This window comes from Pan paniscus, chromosome 11 (assembly GCF_029289425.2).
Source record: "Pan paniscus chromosome 11, NHGRI_mPanPan1-v2.0_pri, whole genome shotgun sequence".
NCBI classification, from domain to species: Eukaryota; Metazoa; Chordata; class Mammalia; order Primates; family Hominidae; genus Pan; species Pan paniscus.
The window spans coordinates 120,715,752-120,728,843 of NC_073260.2; the positions used below are offsets into that span (position 1 = coordinate 120,715,752).

The following is a 13,092-nucleotide window of genomic DNA, read 5'->3' on the forward strand; positions in this document are numbered from 1 at the left end:
GCACTGTTTGTTTACTAATTGCTTCTATTACACTACAGGGGTCCCAGTCTCCCTGAGCACAGAGACTATGTCAGGTTGATGGCTACCTTGTGCAGAATGCTTACCTCTCAGTGCTGATAGGAGAAGCCTAAGGAATTTTGTGAAATGAATGAATGTGGATGGAAGCAAGAATACTACTCTCATTCATTTGTTATTTCTGAGAGTGGTTACAGTATCCCAGAGCAGGCAATTGTTGTTCTTCCACCTCCACACTCTGCTTCGGACCACTTCATGGGAAGGCAGGAGACATTGACGTGAGTTTCTGTGGGGCACTCTCCCAAGCAAACAGCTCCACTTGTGGTTTCAGTGTTTGTTATATCAGATTTTTATCCACGTATGTTTTATTTTGAAATGCACTGGTTCTTCATTTTAGATTAATTACAATCACATATCAAAAACCAACTATTAGGATACCTATAAAGGAAACCATGTTTTAAGTGCCAAGGAAGTCATTTGGCCTCCAAAAGCCAAATCAACCATCTTTATTTTGTTTCCATATTCCAAACAAATCCACCTCATGTTAAGCCCAAGATGATGTTTTCTTAGTCCCCTTGGATTTTCAGTCAGGAAAGTGAGTCATGACAGTAACAAGAAAGGCTTAGGTGAAATAGCATTTCTCTTCTTGCAACCTCTACTTTATTACAATAGCATGAAGCAACAATGGAAGTCACACTAACTCATGGTATTATTCCAACTTGTTAGTATGTTCTTGTCATATGCTGTTTCTGAAACAGCGAGTCATATATAGTCAGAATTCTCAAAGCAAAAGCCCACAAGTCATTCTAGCCTGAGTCAAGACATCCACATATTCCAAAGTGCTTCCTCTCTGACATAGAATAGGCTGGTCAAAGGATTGCCTCTACTTAATCTTTTAAAGGCGTGATCTAGAAATCTTCATGGTCTTTTCCTTTCCTCTGTAGCGACAGTCAGGAGACTTAGCTGCTAAGAGATTATCTTTCTGCACGTGAAGAACTGTGTTGATTGGTGGTAAGGAGAGTATGGAGGTGAGCAGAAACCAAGAGGCAAAGTTCATTGGATGAACCTTTTGTGTTTGTGTCCTTTTCTGAGAAATAGTCTTTGGTTGCTTTTCTGTTTAGTTAGAAGGAGAAAAAATTTCTGTTTTACTCATCCTTCCCCTCAGAGAAAATCATTAGGCTCATTCTCTTGAATACATATTCTCCCCTCAGAGCCAGAAGCTGTGCAAATATAATATCCAGCTGGACATTTGCACCAAGTGGGCAAATGTATCATCTACCTGGGCACAGGAATTGGCACCAAGTTGAGAACCAGGTCTGTGGAACCATGTTCAGCAGAGTAATTCTTCAGCAGCAATGACCTACATTTGTTAAATACTTATCTTCTCCTAGAACTAGATAAGGTGCTGGAGATACGCAATAGTAGCAAGTATCTGAGGGTTTTTGCTCTTTCCATCTATAAGAGCCAAACGCCCTTCACTAATTGTGTATTTTTAAAATATATGCTGTTTCCTTCCATTCATTTCTCTAGTCAAATGTTGAGTCTTATCTTTAAGAGAAGGTGCAGAAAATTCCTGCACCTGACATTCAATATAAGGAAAAAAAAAAGCACATATAAACAGCACATGTTATTAATGACTGAAGCATCACCCAGCCAGTTTCTTTTCAAATGTATGGATTATATTGACTTTTGACATCTTCTCTGGTTGTGGCTTCCAAAGGTACCTGACCACACTTGGCAGGAGTACTGCGTTTAAAGTTGGTTCTCAAAGTTCTTCTGGTGTGTTCAAGAGACTAGTGTTTGCATTTTGAAACCATGAGAAGGATACTGGGATACTGGATAGTCCATTTTTTGTATGTCCATGACTCCATTTCTCATGCTTAGACAAAAATAACACTGATTTTTTGCCTTGTTTCTCATCTGACATTCTCATTACACTCTCTTCTGAATGTTTTTCTTTCATCTAATGCATTCTATTGTAAAGTAGATTGAACGCTATGTCTGACACCATGCTGAACAAGAGAAAGATTCTTGCCTTTGCTACAGGACTATGAGTTAATCCCCTTGCTCTGACCCACTCAGAGAAACCCAAGAGATGATATCATTGCAGATTTTTTTTTCATAGTAGAATTTTTTACATCAAATGTCTAGGACCACTCTGGATAAATTTTCTTCAGTTTGGTGCTTTTTTAAAGAGAGGATTTGGCAGAATCAGCCTTTCTTCCCTCTCTCCCCATGTCAGATTCTGAAATAGACAAACAACTGAGTCACAGCCAATTCTGCAGTCAGGATATTCCAGAAAACTCCTCTCTTGGTCCTGCATAATTCATTTCTCTGACATACCCGAGACGTTCTCCCCTCCTCCCTTTTTCTTTCCACAGGGGAGAAACATTGCAATGCTGTGGGTCCTATTTCAGCATTTCGAAGAAAAAAAAAATAACACTTCTCTGCCTTGGGCATTGATTAGTTTGTTTTTTTGACTTACAACTCGCTCCCTACACCCAAGAGGAGAAACTTTCCTCCAGAACACTCTGTCCTTTCTGTTTCTCACACTCACTCACTCATGATGTATATGAGCATCTCCTTCAAAAAGTATTTGTGATCGTTTCACCTACAGCCAACTTCACAGACTTCATTTTGTCATGCTCAGTGTAGGTTCAGGCAATCATTTTTGAGTTCTGGTCTTTTCCAACCTTATGAATTATTTGCAGTTAATACTGACCCAGCCTCTCATAGGGAGCACAAGCTCTTCCAGGGGACAGATTAGGCTCTTGGACTATTTGGGGACAGAGTCCTCAGACGGACACACAGCTCTTGCCCTGCCCCAGTCCTGCCCCAGTGGACAGTGTTGCAATTACCCACACTTCCCAGCGGCTTTTTCTTCTTTACTGAAAGCTGGTCTTGATCGTCTCAGAAGCCGAATTCAATTTGCAGTTCCCCCAGTAACGTGCTGTGATTCATTTGGGGACAAATCTGGATTGAACTGAGTCCAAGTGTCTCTTTTGTGAGACAGAAGGGAAGTATAAGTAGATACTATAGTCACCCAGATGAGTCAGCCAGGAATTCATGAAGTGATTCATAAATCGTTATAAAGACCACTAAAGTCTGCTAAAATGGAGTGCTGTCTGGCTATACAAAGTGGGGTATTATCATTGCGGGGTTTTTTTAGATGTTAAATCAGATGTGAAATCCTTAAAACTGGGCTTTTCTTTTTAAGTTTTGAAAAGGATTCCTTTCTTCCCCCTCTGCAGTTGGCCAACTGCTATAGCCATTTTTCATTGATTAGTTTTCACAGATGAATTTTAAAACCGCCACAGATGATACCCCACAATTCTTTGGGGAAATAAAAAATACCTCCCCAAATCCATCGTAGACTAGTTTATATCCATTATTTCTACTCCCTGGCAGCAAATCAATAATATTTTTCGTGTGAATACAATGAAACAAGCTGTTCTAATGAATCCTTCCTTCTTTGGGAGGTCTGTAGCCGCCGTGGAAGAGACGGGGGGTGGGGGGGGGGGGAAGAAAAACTATCCAGAACACATACCAGCTTTTAATCTAGTTGATCGTGTAAAAACATAAATTCCTTCTTTTCAAAGTGTTAACCCCCAAAGCAGTGCTAAAACACACAGTCCTGCATTGCTGGCTAGAACTGCTTGTGAGTACAGTACAAATGAAGAAAAGTAAGAAATATTTATGACATGCTTGACTGGTAACACAATCTATTAGTAAATTTTGTTAAGGAAATAAATGTGTACATTGACAAAGAAATACTTTGGACTTACACACAGGGGAAAGAGCCCTACCCGAAAGAAGTTATCTAGTTAGAAAGACTAAAGGTATATACTATGTTGTGCATGAAGAACTCCAGTTCAGGGCTGAGCAAGTTCACCAAAGCACATTGAGCAACACTTGCCATTGCTAGATTTCTTAAAGGTAGTATGTTGCTGACACGCCCTCCCACTAGCCCACGATAAAGATGAACATTTCAGATGCCCTCAGGAATCTTCTTCATTCCCCCCTCACCCCACCACTCATGATTGCTTTCCATCTCCACTAGAAAAGTCTTTCTTACCTTTGTGACTTTAAGCAAATTATTTTACCTCGTTGGGCATTTGTTTTTTTCATCCAAATAAGATGGTGCTCCTGTGCCCTTTCCAACTAAAACTTTCTGTAATTGTATGAATTTGTGGACTCAGGATACTCCATTGGAAAACCCAGCACCAAGATATGAGACCTATACACAAGACCAACATTAACTACTTCTAGAACTAGAAAATCAGCCACATGAGTAAATGCTTCACTTTCTTTTTTAAATTTAATTTAATTTAATTTTAAGTTCTGGGATACATTTGTAGGATGTGCCGGTTTGTTACAGAAGTAAACATGTGCCATGGTGGTTTGCTGCGCCTACCAACCCATCACCTAAGTATTAAGCCCCGCATGCATTAGCTATTTTTCCTGATGCTCTCCCTCCCCCGCAGCCCCCTAACAGGCCCCAGTGTGTGCTGTTCCCCTCCCTGTGTCCATGTGTTCTCATTGTTCGGCTCCCACTTATGAGTGAGAACATTCAGTGTTTGGTTTTCTGTTCCTGCATTAGTTTGCTGAGGATAATGGCTTCCAGCTCCATCCATGTCCCTGCAAATTACATGATCTCGTTCCTTTTTATGGGTGCATAGTATTTCATGGTGTATATGTACCACATTTTCTTTATCCGGTCTATCATTGATGGGCATTTGGATTGATTCCATGTTTTTGCTATTGTGAATAGTGCTGCAATGAACGTACACATGCATGTATCTTTATATGGTTTATATTCATTTGGGTATATAATGGAATTATATACCCAAAGTAATGGGATTTGGGTATATAATGGAATTATATACCCAAAGTAATGGGATTTGGGTATATAATGGGATTTCTGGGTCAAATGGTATTTCTGGTTCTAGGTCTTTGAGGAATCACCACACGGCTTCTACAATTGTGTAACTAATTTACATTCCCACCAACAATATAAAAAATGCCTCACTTTCTGTTGAGCCTTAGTGTTTATATCTGAATAGTCAAAGAAGGAAAGAGTCATAAGATTTTCTAAGAACTCTATAGACGTTCTAATACATTGCTGGGACCACAGTCTTACACAGCTCTCGAACACTGGGATACATGTTAATGTCAGGGATGCCTTAAATGTACATTCAATCGATCATTCCATAAACATGTGTTGATCACCCAGAAGGCATCAGACTTTCATCGTATGAAGTACTTTGATATTCCTGACTTCGCAATTTAAAATTATTCCTAATCCACCCCGCCCTTTGCTGTCTCCGTGTTTTTCTCCATAGCATTCATTTCCTCTAGCCCAGTAGATACATTGCTTACTTAAATTTCTTCACTGCCTGTCTCCCCTTACTAAAATATACGTTCCACAAAGACAGAGATATGTGTCTTTTGTTGCTCTATCCCTAGTGCTTAGAACAATGCCACACATTTAGTGCTCAACAAAGACCCCTTGAATGAATAAATGTCACCATGGACTTTAGAACCTCAGTGAAAGTTGAGATAACCTTTATTTTATGCTGGAAATTGATCCTGGGAGAAGGTGGGGAATTTACTTGTTTACCCAGCTAGTAACAGACAGACCCAGCATCCAAGCCCAGGTGGGTGTGACTTCTGGCCTGTCTGTCTTCTCCTTTGCCCATCTGCTTCTCCTGCCATTCCCACTTTTTCTGCACATGAACCTAAGCAGTTCTCAGTGTCTCAGGGTCTACGTGTCTCAGTTGGGAGCTACTGATATGAGAAACAATCTTCAGTTTGAATGCTGTTGGGCCACCCCACTGCATGGCTGGGGAGTTCAATGATAACAGGGGGTTGGGGCTGAGCAAGCAATGGAGAAGGGCATAGAAGGGAAGGAGAGTGGCCAAGTAAATACCCCCAAATAATCAGACATTCTTTAAGATAGGTGGAGATACATATTTGCAGAAATGTTTTAAATGTTTCCTCATCCCCCAGAGGTTTTTGTTTTTGTTTTTGTTTTTTGACGGAGTCTTGCTCTGTCACCCAGGCTGGAGTGCAGTGTCACTATCTCAGCTCATTGCAAGCTCCGCCTCCCGGATTCACGCCATTCTCCTGCCTCAGCCTCTTGAGTAGCTGGGACTACAGGCACCCACCACTACACCCGGCTAATATTTTGTATCTTTAGTAGAGACAGACTTTCACCGTGTTAGCCAGGATGGTCTCAATCTCCTGACGTCGTGATCCACCCGCCTCGGCCTCCCAAAGTGCTGGGATTACAGGCGTGAGCCACCATGCTTGGCCCCCCAGAGGATTTTTTATGAGGTTTTAAAATCTGTTCCCCTTCCCTTTCTTTTTTTCTTTTGCATGCCATTGCTCATGGTAGGGTTATACAAACTCCTCTACCAAATGAGTGGAAGTGTTTGACTCAGTTATCTGGTTAGCTTTTGTGCGATCTGTTTCTGGTAAGCAGTAATTTTTTTTCTAGTCTGTTATGTGCCTATTTACAGAGCAATCATCTATTGTTTCAAAGAAGTATAAAAGGCTAAAGAAGAGACTAATAAGCCATGTCCATTGAAATCTCTGAAGTGTCAACTGCAGATCAGCAGCTAGAGAACAGGGTTGGACCTAGAAAAGATGTCAGAAGGTGTCTCTTCTGGCTCTTGGACACGCTGTAACTGAAGATGAATGAGAGTGATGTCATCTTGATCTGACATAATTGGGGAATAAGATACTCCATAAGAGGGAAAATGGCAAATAACTACAATTTATCCTCGGCATTACAATGTTTTGTTTATTTTAGCATCAAAAAAATTTAATTTACCTTCATTTGATTTAAAATAAAGTCTCAGTTAACTTTTGGGGACAGAATATTCAGAACATATTCATTTTGATATGTGTGTGTGTGTGTGTTTCGAAGAAACAGGGTTGGAAAGTAGGTGCAGACACTTAGAAAATGGGGTTCTGAGTTCCCCACCCTGCCTCCAACAATAGTGAAAACAGTTTATTTTTGCTTAGTGAGCATCTAAGTATGTGTGTTTTCTGTTTGTTTGTTTGCTTTTGCACCAAATAACCTCAGACTACTTGTTAGCTTGTTGAATCACTCTCCCGGCATCTCTCTTGCTGAGAGAAGAGTTGTCCATTACTGTGTTTTGACATTCCCAGGGACCTTACCTCAAACAGGAAGACTCCCTCTTCATCTTCTCCATGCCTCTCCTGTCCTCTCACCCCTGATTTTAGCTTACTATTTCTACTCTACTATGAGCTGGTTAACAAGTAACTAACTTTATAAATATTAAATTTCAATTAATACATTTTGAAAGATTTTAAGTATGGTACTATGTGGTGTTTTTACACAGTAACAAAATGGATTCTATCTGCTGTACTTGAAAATCAATCCTATATATACACTTACTTCTTATGCTGGACTTTTTAGTGGTGGCTTCGTATCTACTTCCTTGTTCCTAGCAATTGTCTGGATAATTGTGATGACTTCTTGTCATATTTTATTTCTCTACATGTATGAAAGTTAACATTTTTGTACTATTTCTTTCCTTTTCAAATCAAAGCCTACTTTAAATGTGTATTTCACTTAGAATAGTTTATATTTAAATTTCTATTAATACTTTATATGGGGTGTCATACTATGTTTTGAAATTATATTAACTTTATATTGTATAAATTCATTTATTTGACTAACATAGAGGAAAATTCAGCCTGAATTAGGAAAAAGCAAAATCTTGAGTCAGTTGAAGCCATGATATTTTATTCCTTCATGTCCTTGAGACAGCAGTGCTAAAACCATGGTTTGTACCTATCATATTTTTTTCTTTATTCAATGATATTATTATACTGGGTAATATTTGGTAGTCAAGAGAGCATGGCCCTGGTTTGGAACTTCCATGAATGAGTACATAAGAATGATTTTAATCAGCATATAATTATAGAGAATCATATATATGTAGGATCTAGATATAGATCTACTTGCTGACTTGCCCATTCACACATCTCTGTGCCCCATCAGTCCTCAACAGAAAGAGGATAGCAGATATTCCAGAAGAAGGGACTGGAAAACCATCTAGAGCAAGTTGCATCTTTGATTTACAACCTAGGAAACAGAATTAGGGAGCCGATCAAAGGATCTTGCTCCTTTGCCCCAGAAAACAAAATTGGGACACCAGCAATGACTGTTAAATAGCACCATAGGTTGCCTTGCAATTCAGATCCTTCCTGCCTCCATCTCTGGGGATCTTTAAGGACCAGGGGATTTGGGATTAGGTGTCAACGTGGATTCCTTCTGCCCCTAAAGTCTATGATCTCCCAATTGCTCATCGCTCTCCCACAACCTCAGAGCAACTTGTAAGACACGTTAAAAACATGTTCCCCCAGAAAATAGCCTTCATAGGAGGAATCCTGGCAAATGAGTTTTACTAGATGTTCTCAGGGCAGTGCCAGGATTTGTTTGCTGTGTTTTCTCTCAAGCTATTCCGCACATCTTTTCAGGGTAATACCAGTTAAGATGATATGCTCAGAAAATGTGTATTTACTCAGCACGGTACAGTCACTTACTATTCTCTTTCAGCAGAATGAAGATGTAAATGATCAATTAAACAGGCATCCCAACCCAGCTGGTTTGTCTAAGCTCCTCGCCTTGACTTCTTTTCCCTAGAGGTTAGCGAGTCCTACTCCTACTTTCTTGGTTCTTACATTCACTTTCTTCTATAGTCTCATCACACCTCACATGGGAAAAGCAAAAAGAACATGAGATTTTTGTCCCATGCTTTCTTACTGCTACAGTACAAACATAGAAACTCTGCCTTATTAAATATTCTGGTTCAGAATGTTTCCAATCACTTTATAAGCTTGACTAGTTCATCTTCCCTTTTTATCATCTATGGCCCTCCACAAAAGCCCAGCAAAGTTAAAGCAATTTGTTCCTGTGAAATAAGCAATGTAAGCAGATGGTGACCTATACGTTTTACTGCAAAACAAAGCCTGTCTTTCTACACAGTGTAAGGAACAGCTGATTAAAAGTTTTCAGCTTACTGGGACTTTTTGAGGAAACTAAACAATTCATTTGCTGCTTCATTTTACTGCATTGACAGACTTCCTGCTCCTTTCTCCCCTATATTCTGTCAGTCCCCTACTGAACTGGCACCTGGAGGATCATTTTGATATTTGATAGACATTGCCAAACTGTAACATTGTTCTAACAATTACATCTTGCCTTCGCTGTTAGAAAGCATAAACTGTCATTTTAAACATAGTGAGTCAGGTCTTTCCAATTTTCCTTCACAATTGGAAGATCAATGTACAATCATCCATTTCATATCCCAGGTTTCTTGACAACATCTCCTTATTTAAACACCAACATGTCCCCCACCCCAGAAACCATCAATAGTCTTACTGTGATTGGCGCCTGTGACTCCTACATCATCTTCCTATCATACCCTCAGGAACACTCTTTGCCAAGCACGGAGCCCACGCAGATCTCGTGGGTTGTGGGTTTCAAGCCATACTTGACCTTTGAGGTTTAAGTTAATTCATTCTTGGCGAAAGCAAATGCATTGTTTAAAGAGAATAGGATTAGAGAGGCTCATAATAAAGACGTGTAACAACACTTCTTGGACCTCAGATATATCTTACAGAACAAAATGTTTATGAGCTAAGTGTAAATGATTCAGAAACATACGGATCAAATTTCCCCTTAAATGCAAATAGATTTTTAAAAAATTAGCAGAAAAAGGGCTTGGCAAAAGATGTACTTTGAATTTCACCAAACATACTGTATTTGAAATGCAGCTTAGAAATCTTGAGAAACCCAAACTGTGAGTAGGTTTTCCCTTTATTGTACTTGTTTATTCCCTCTGTATCTCAGTTGAGAACTCAGTGGTTAAATGGGGAACGGCAGTGGGGAGGGAGAGAGGGTAGAGAAAAATCCTGAAGGATTTTTTTTTAAAGGCTTGTTGTCACGCTCTTGTATAGCCAGAATGGGAGGTGAGAATTTGGCTTTGGAGAGTTTGTCTTTGTTCCTGCTGTTTTATGTCCCTCATGTTTCCTTTTATAATTGTTTTCTCAGGTTTGCACCTTCTGCTCCATCTCCTCACCACATCAGCCCCCGGAGAGTTCCAGCTCCTTCTTCAATACTGCAAAGAACACAGCCTCCCTATACCCAGCAGCCATCAGGTTCACACCTGAAGTCCTATCAGCCAGAAACAAACTCTTCTTTTCAACCAAATGGTATCCATGTCCATGGTAAGCAAGAAGCTGGCAGTCCCTTGAGTTTTGAAAAGTGACATTGTGCTGTTGCTTTTCATCTTAGTTACCTGTCGTGGATTTCAGATGCTCTGTTCTACACCAGGCTTAGGCTTTCATGACTTGCCTCTAAAATTTCACACTTGATAGGCATGAAATCCTATGGTATTTTCCTGACTTTGGCCTGATGATGGTATGATTTATGACACCTCGCACTGGTCAGCTCAAGTTGCTGGTTTTTTCATTGGCCAGGGCTCTAACACCAGCAATAGCATCCTGTTTCTAAACAACAGACAGCCCATGGAGAAAGAAATGACAGGAGTTCTTGTGCCCAAGCATGCCTCTGCTCTGCTAGGTTTTTGCTCTCATTCTCATAGGTCCACATGCTCTCCATCCTTCAAGGCGCAGGTGGAATGACGCCTCCTCTCTGAAGCCTTTCCTGATCCCCCAGCCGATGTCATCTCTCCAGGCTCTAAACTCTGATTTTATATCGCCTGTCTTTCTCTGGTAGTATTTATGCTTCCTCTACCTTGTGTTTTACTTATCTGTGAATAAAACATACTTTCACTGTTAATGTGCAGACTTCTTTGTGAGCATTTTCTGACCCATCAGAAAATTATATCTTTTAGGGAACTTAACACAGCTCTTCACAAGTGGCAAAGAGACAGATACTTGTTAGGTGAATGGAGGATGAAAAGGAGAAAAGGAAAGCAAGAGAAATCGTAATGATTTTCTAAATGTGCAGATCTTGTGTTTAATGGGGAATATGCATAGAGAACTAAGTCTTAGTTTCTTTTCTTTATTTAAACTCATTTTGCCATTTCAGGCACGTATCTTAGTGAGCATCCATAGAAAGTTGAATTGCCAAGTCATATAGATTTGAACTGTCACAGGCTTTTACTTCCTAGGGCAATCAGATCTGTATAAGCAGAAGAGATACTGTCCTTTTAGGCTGAATGTTTCAACTTCTGAAAAATACTGCTGTCCTCTACCTGCCTCTTGCTGATGCCTGAATTTTCTCCGTATGAGTTATTACTTGAAATTAATGGGTGATGTTCCCAAACAAACAAATCTAAATCAATATGCAAATTGAGTGTGAATAATTTTCTAAGATGGCAGAATCAACCAGTACTATGGAGCTAGGCTTGGATAAGAACATCATAGTAGGCTGGGCATGGTGGCTCACGCCTGTAATCCCAGCACTTTGGGAGGCCGAGGCGGGTGGATCATGAGGTTAGGAGGTCGAGACCATCCTGGCTAACATGGTAAAACCCCATCTCTACTAAAAATACAAAAAAAAAAAAAAAAATATTAGCCAGGCGTGATGGCGGGCGCCTGTAGTCCCAGCTACTTGGGAGGCTGAGGCAGGAGAATAGCATGAACCCGGGAGGCGGAGCTGGCAGTGAGCTGAGATCGCGTCACTGTACTCCAGCCAGGGTGACAGAGCGAGACTCTGTCTCCAAAAAAAAAAAAAAAAAAAGAACATCAACGTAAAGGCCTGAACAGCAAAGACGAGGTGATATTAAAACAGCAGCCAGCTGTAGGAAGGCAGAGACCTTGAAAAACCAGAGCTATTGGTTCTGGCTCAAAGTTCCGTCCATCTCATCTCCCCACTTCCCCAGTGTAGCCACACAAACCCTCATCAGAAGTTGCACTTGTACCATTCTGCAGGCGCATGGTCATTTTTACCTTCTGCTGGCTATACATTGTTTCTCAAGCTTTAGTTATGTATTTATTCAACCAAGAAATACTTCTTGAGTACCTACTGTGCACAAGACAAGGCATCAAGGCATGCAAAAGACAGTCAAATTGAGCCCTCTTCCCTCTGAGGAGGGCCTGCCAGTCCAGTCGAGGAGTTTATCTACTCTGAAAGAGACCCAGGTCCCCTGTGCCATGAAGCCATCCTCACCACTCCAGGCAGTAGATGCACAGCCTGAGTGTGGGCTATGTGAAATGTAGAGTAGGCCACTGATTCTAAGACACAAATTCTTCACCTTCACATTTTAACATCGCTGAAATCTGGACATAGCTCACAGTGGCATCATATAATTGGCAGTGATTTTTCTTTCTGGTGCTATCTAGAGTAATGGAGCATTTCACAGTTGATGGTGTCAAAGTTCCAAGAAAATGCAGTATAACACATTTTGATTACAACTGTGAAACACATTTTTAAAAATTTAAAAATTGACCTATGTGTAGAAGAAAAATTGGAAGGAAGTTCTCCAAAATATTGACGGTTTTATATCAGGATGGTAGGATAATGGGTGACTTCTTCTTTTTTCTCTAAAGAAATCTTTAAAAAGGGTTTTTGAAATTAGACCAATTTGAATGCAAACACTAGTCTACCCTGAACTGTGTGACTCGGGGCAAATCATGGAGTCTTAGTTCACATTCGTTAAGTGGGGGGCATTTCATCTATCTTCTCTCTTCAGTTGTTAGGAAGATTTGACAGGAAAAGCACCTGGCACAGAGTAGGAGCTTAATTAATTTAATGCTTTTCCTTCTATTCCCTTCTTTGTTAAAAAATTAGACTCTTTGAGAATAGGGATAATGTTTGTAACCTTAGGGCAGGCATAATACTTGGTGCAAAGTAGGCATTTAATAAATATTTACTGACTAAGTGATTGACACTCCCTCATTCAACAAATGAATAATGAACAAGAGGATACAGAAAATGGGATCTACCCTATTATTTTCCCCTACCTCTTGGCAAAATACTCTTCTTCCACATTTCTTTTTTTTAGTTAAATAATGAATGTATTGTCAACTTGAAATTGTTGGGATTTTTTTAACTCTCACATTAAAAACAAT

General features: G+C 40.1%; 1 protein-coding gene across 4 annotated transcripts in view; it reads left to right on the top strand.

Moving 5' to 3' along the window:
• The window catches only part of GLIS3 (GLIS family zinc finger 3), a 491,641-nt gene that overhangs the window by 449,131 nt on the left and 29,418 nt on the right, over positions 1-13,092 (top strand). For 3 of the 4 annotated variants that reach the window (XM_034967077.3, XM_063594501.1, XM_055092189.2), the window contains exon 8: positions 10,106-10,281. In XM_034967077.3, coding sequence (XP_034822968.1) covers positions 10,106-10,281 — 176 coding nt within the window. Of the gene's footprint in view, positions 1-10,105; positions 10,282-10,658; positions 10,979-13,092 lie in introns of those variants that run through there. The other variant, XM_063594502.1, reaches the window with a different exon arrangement.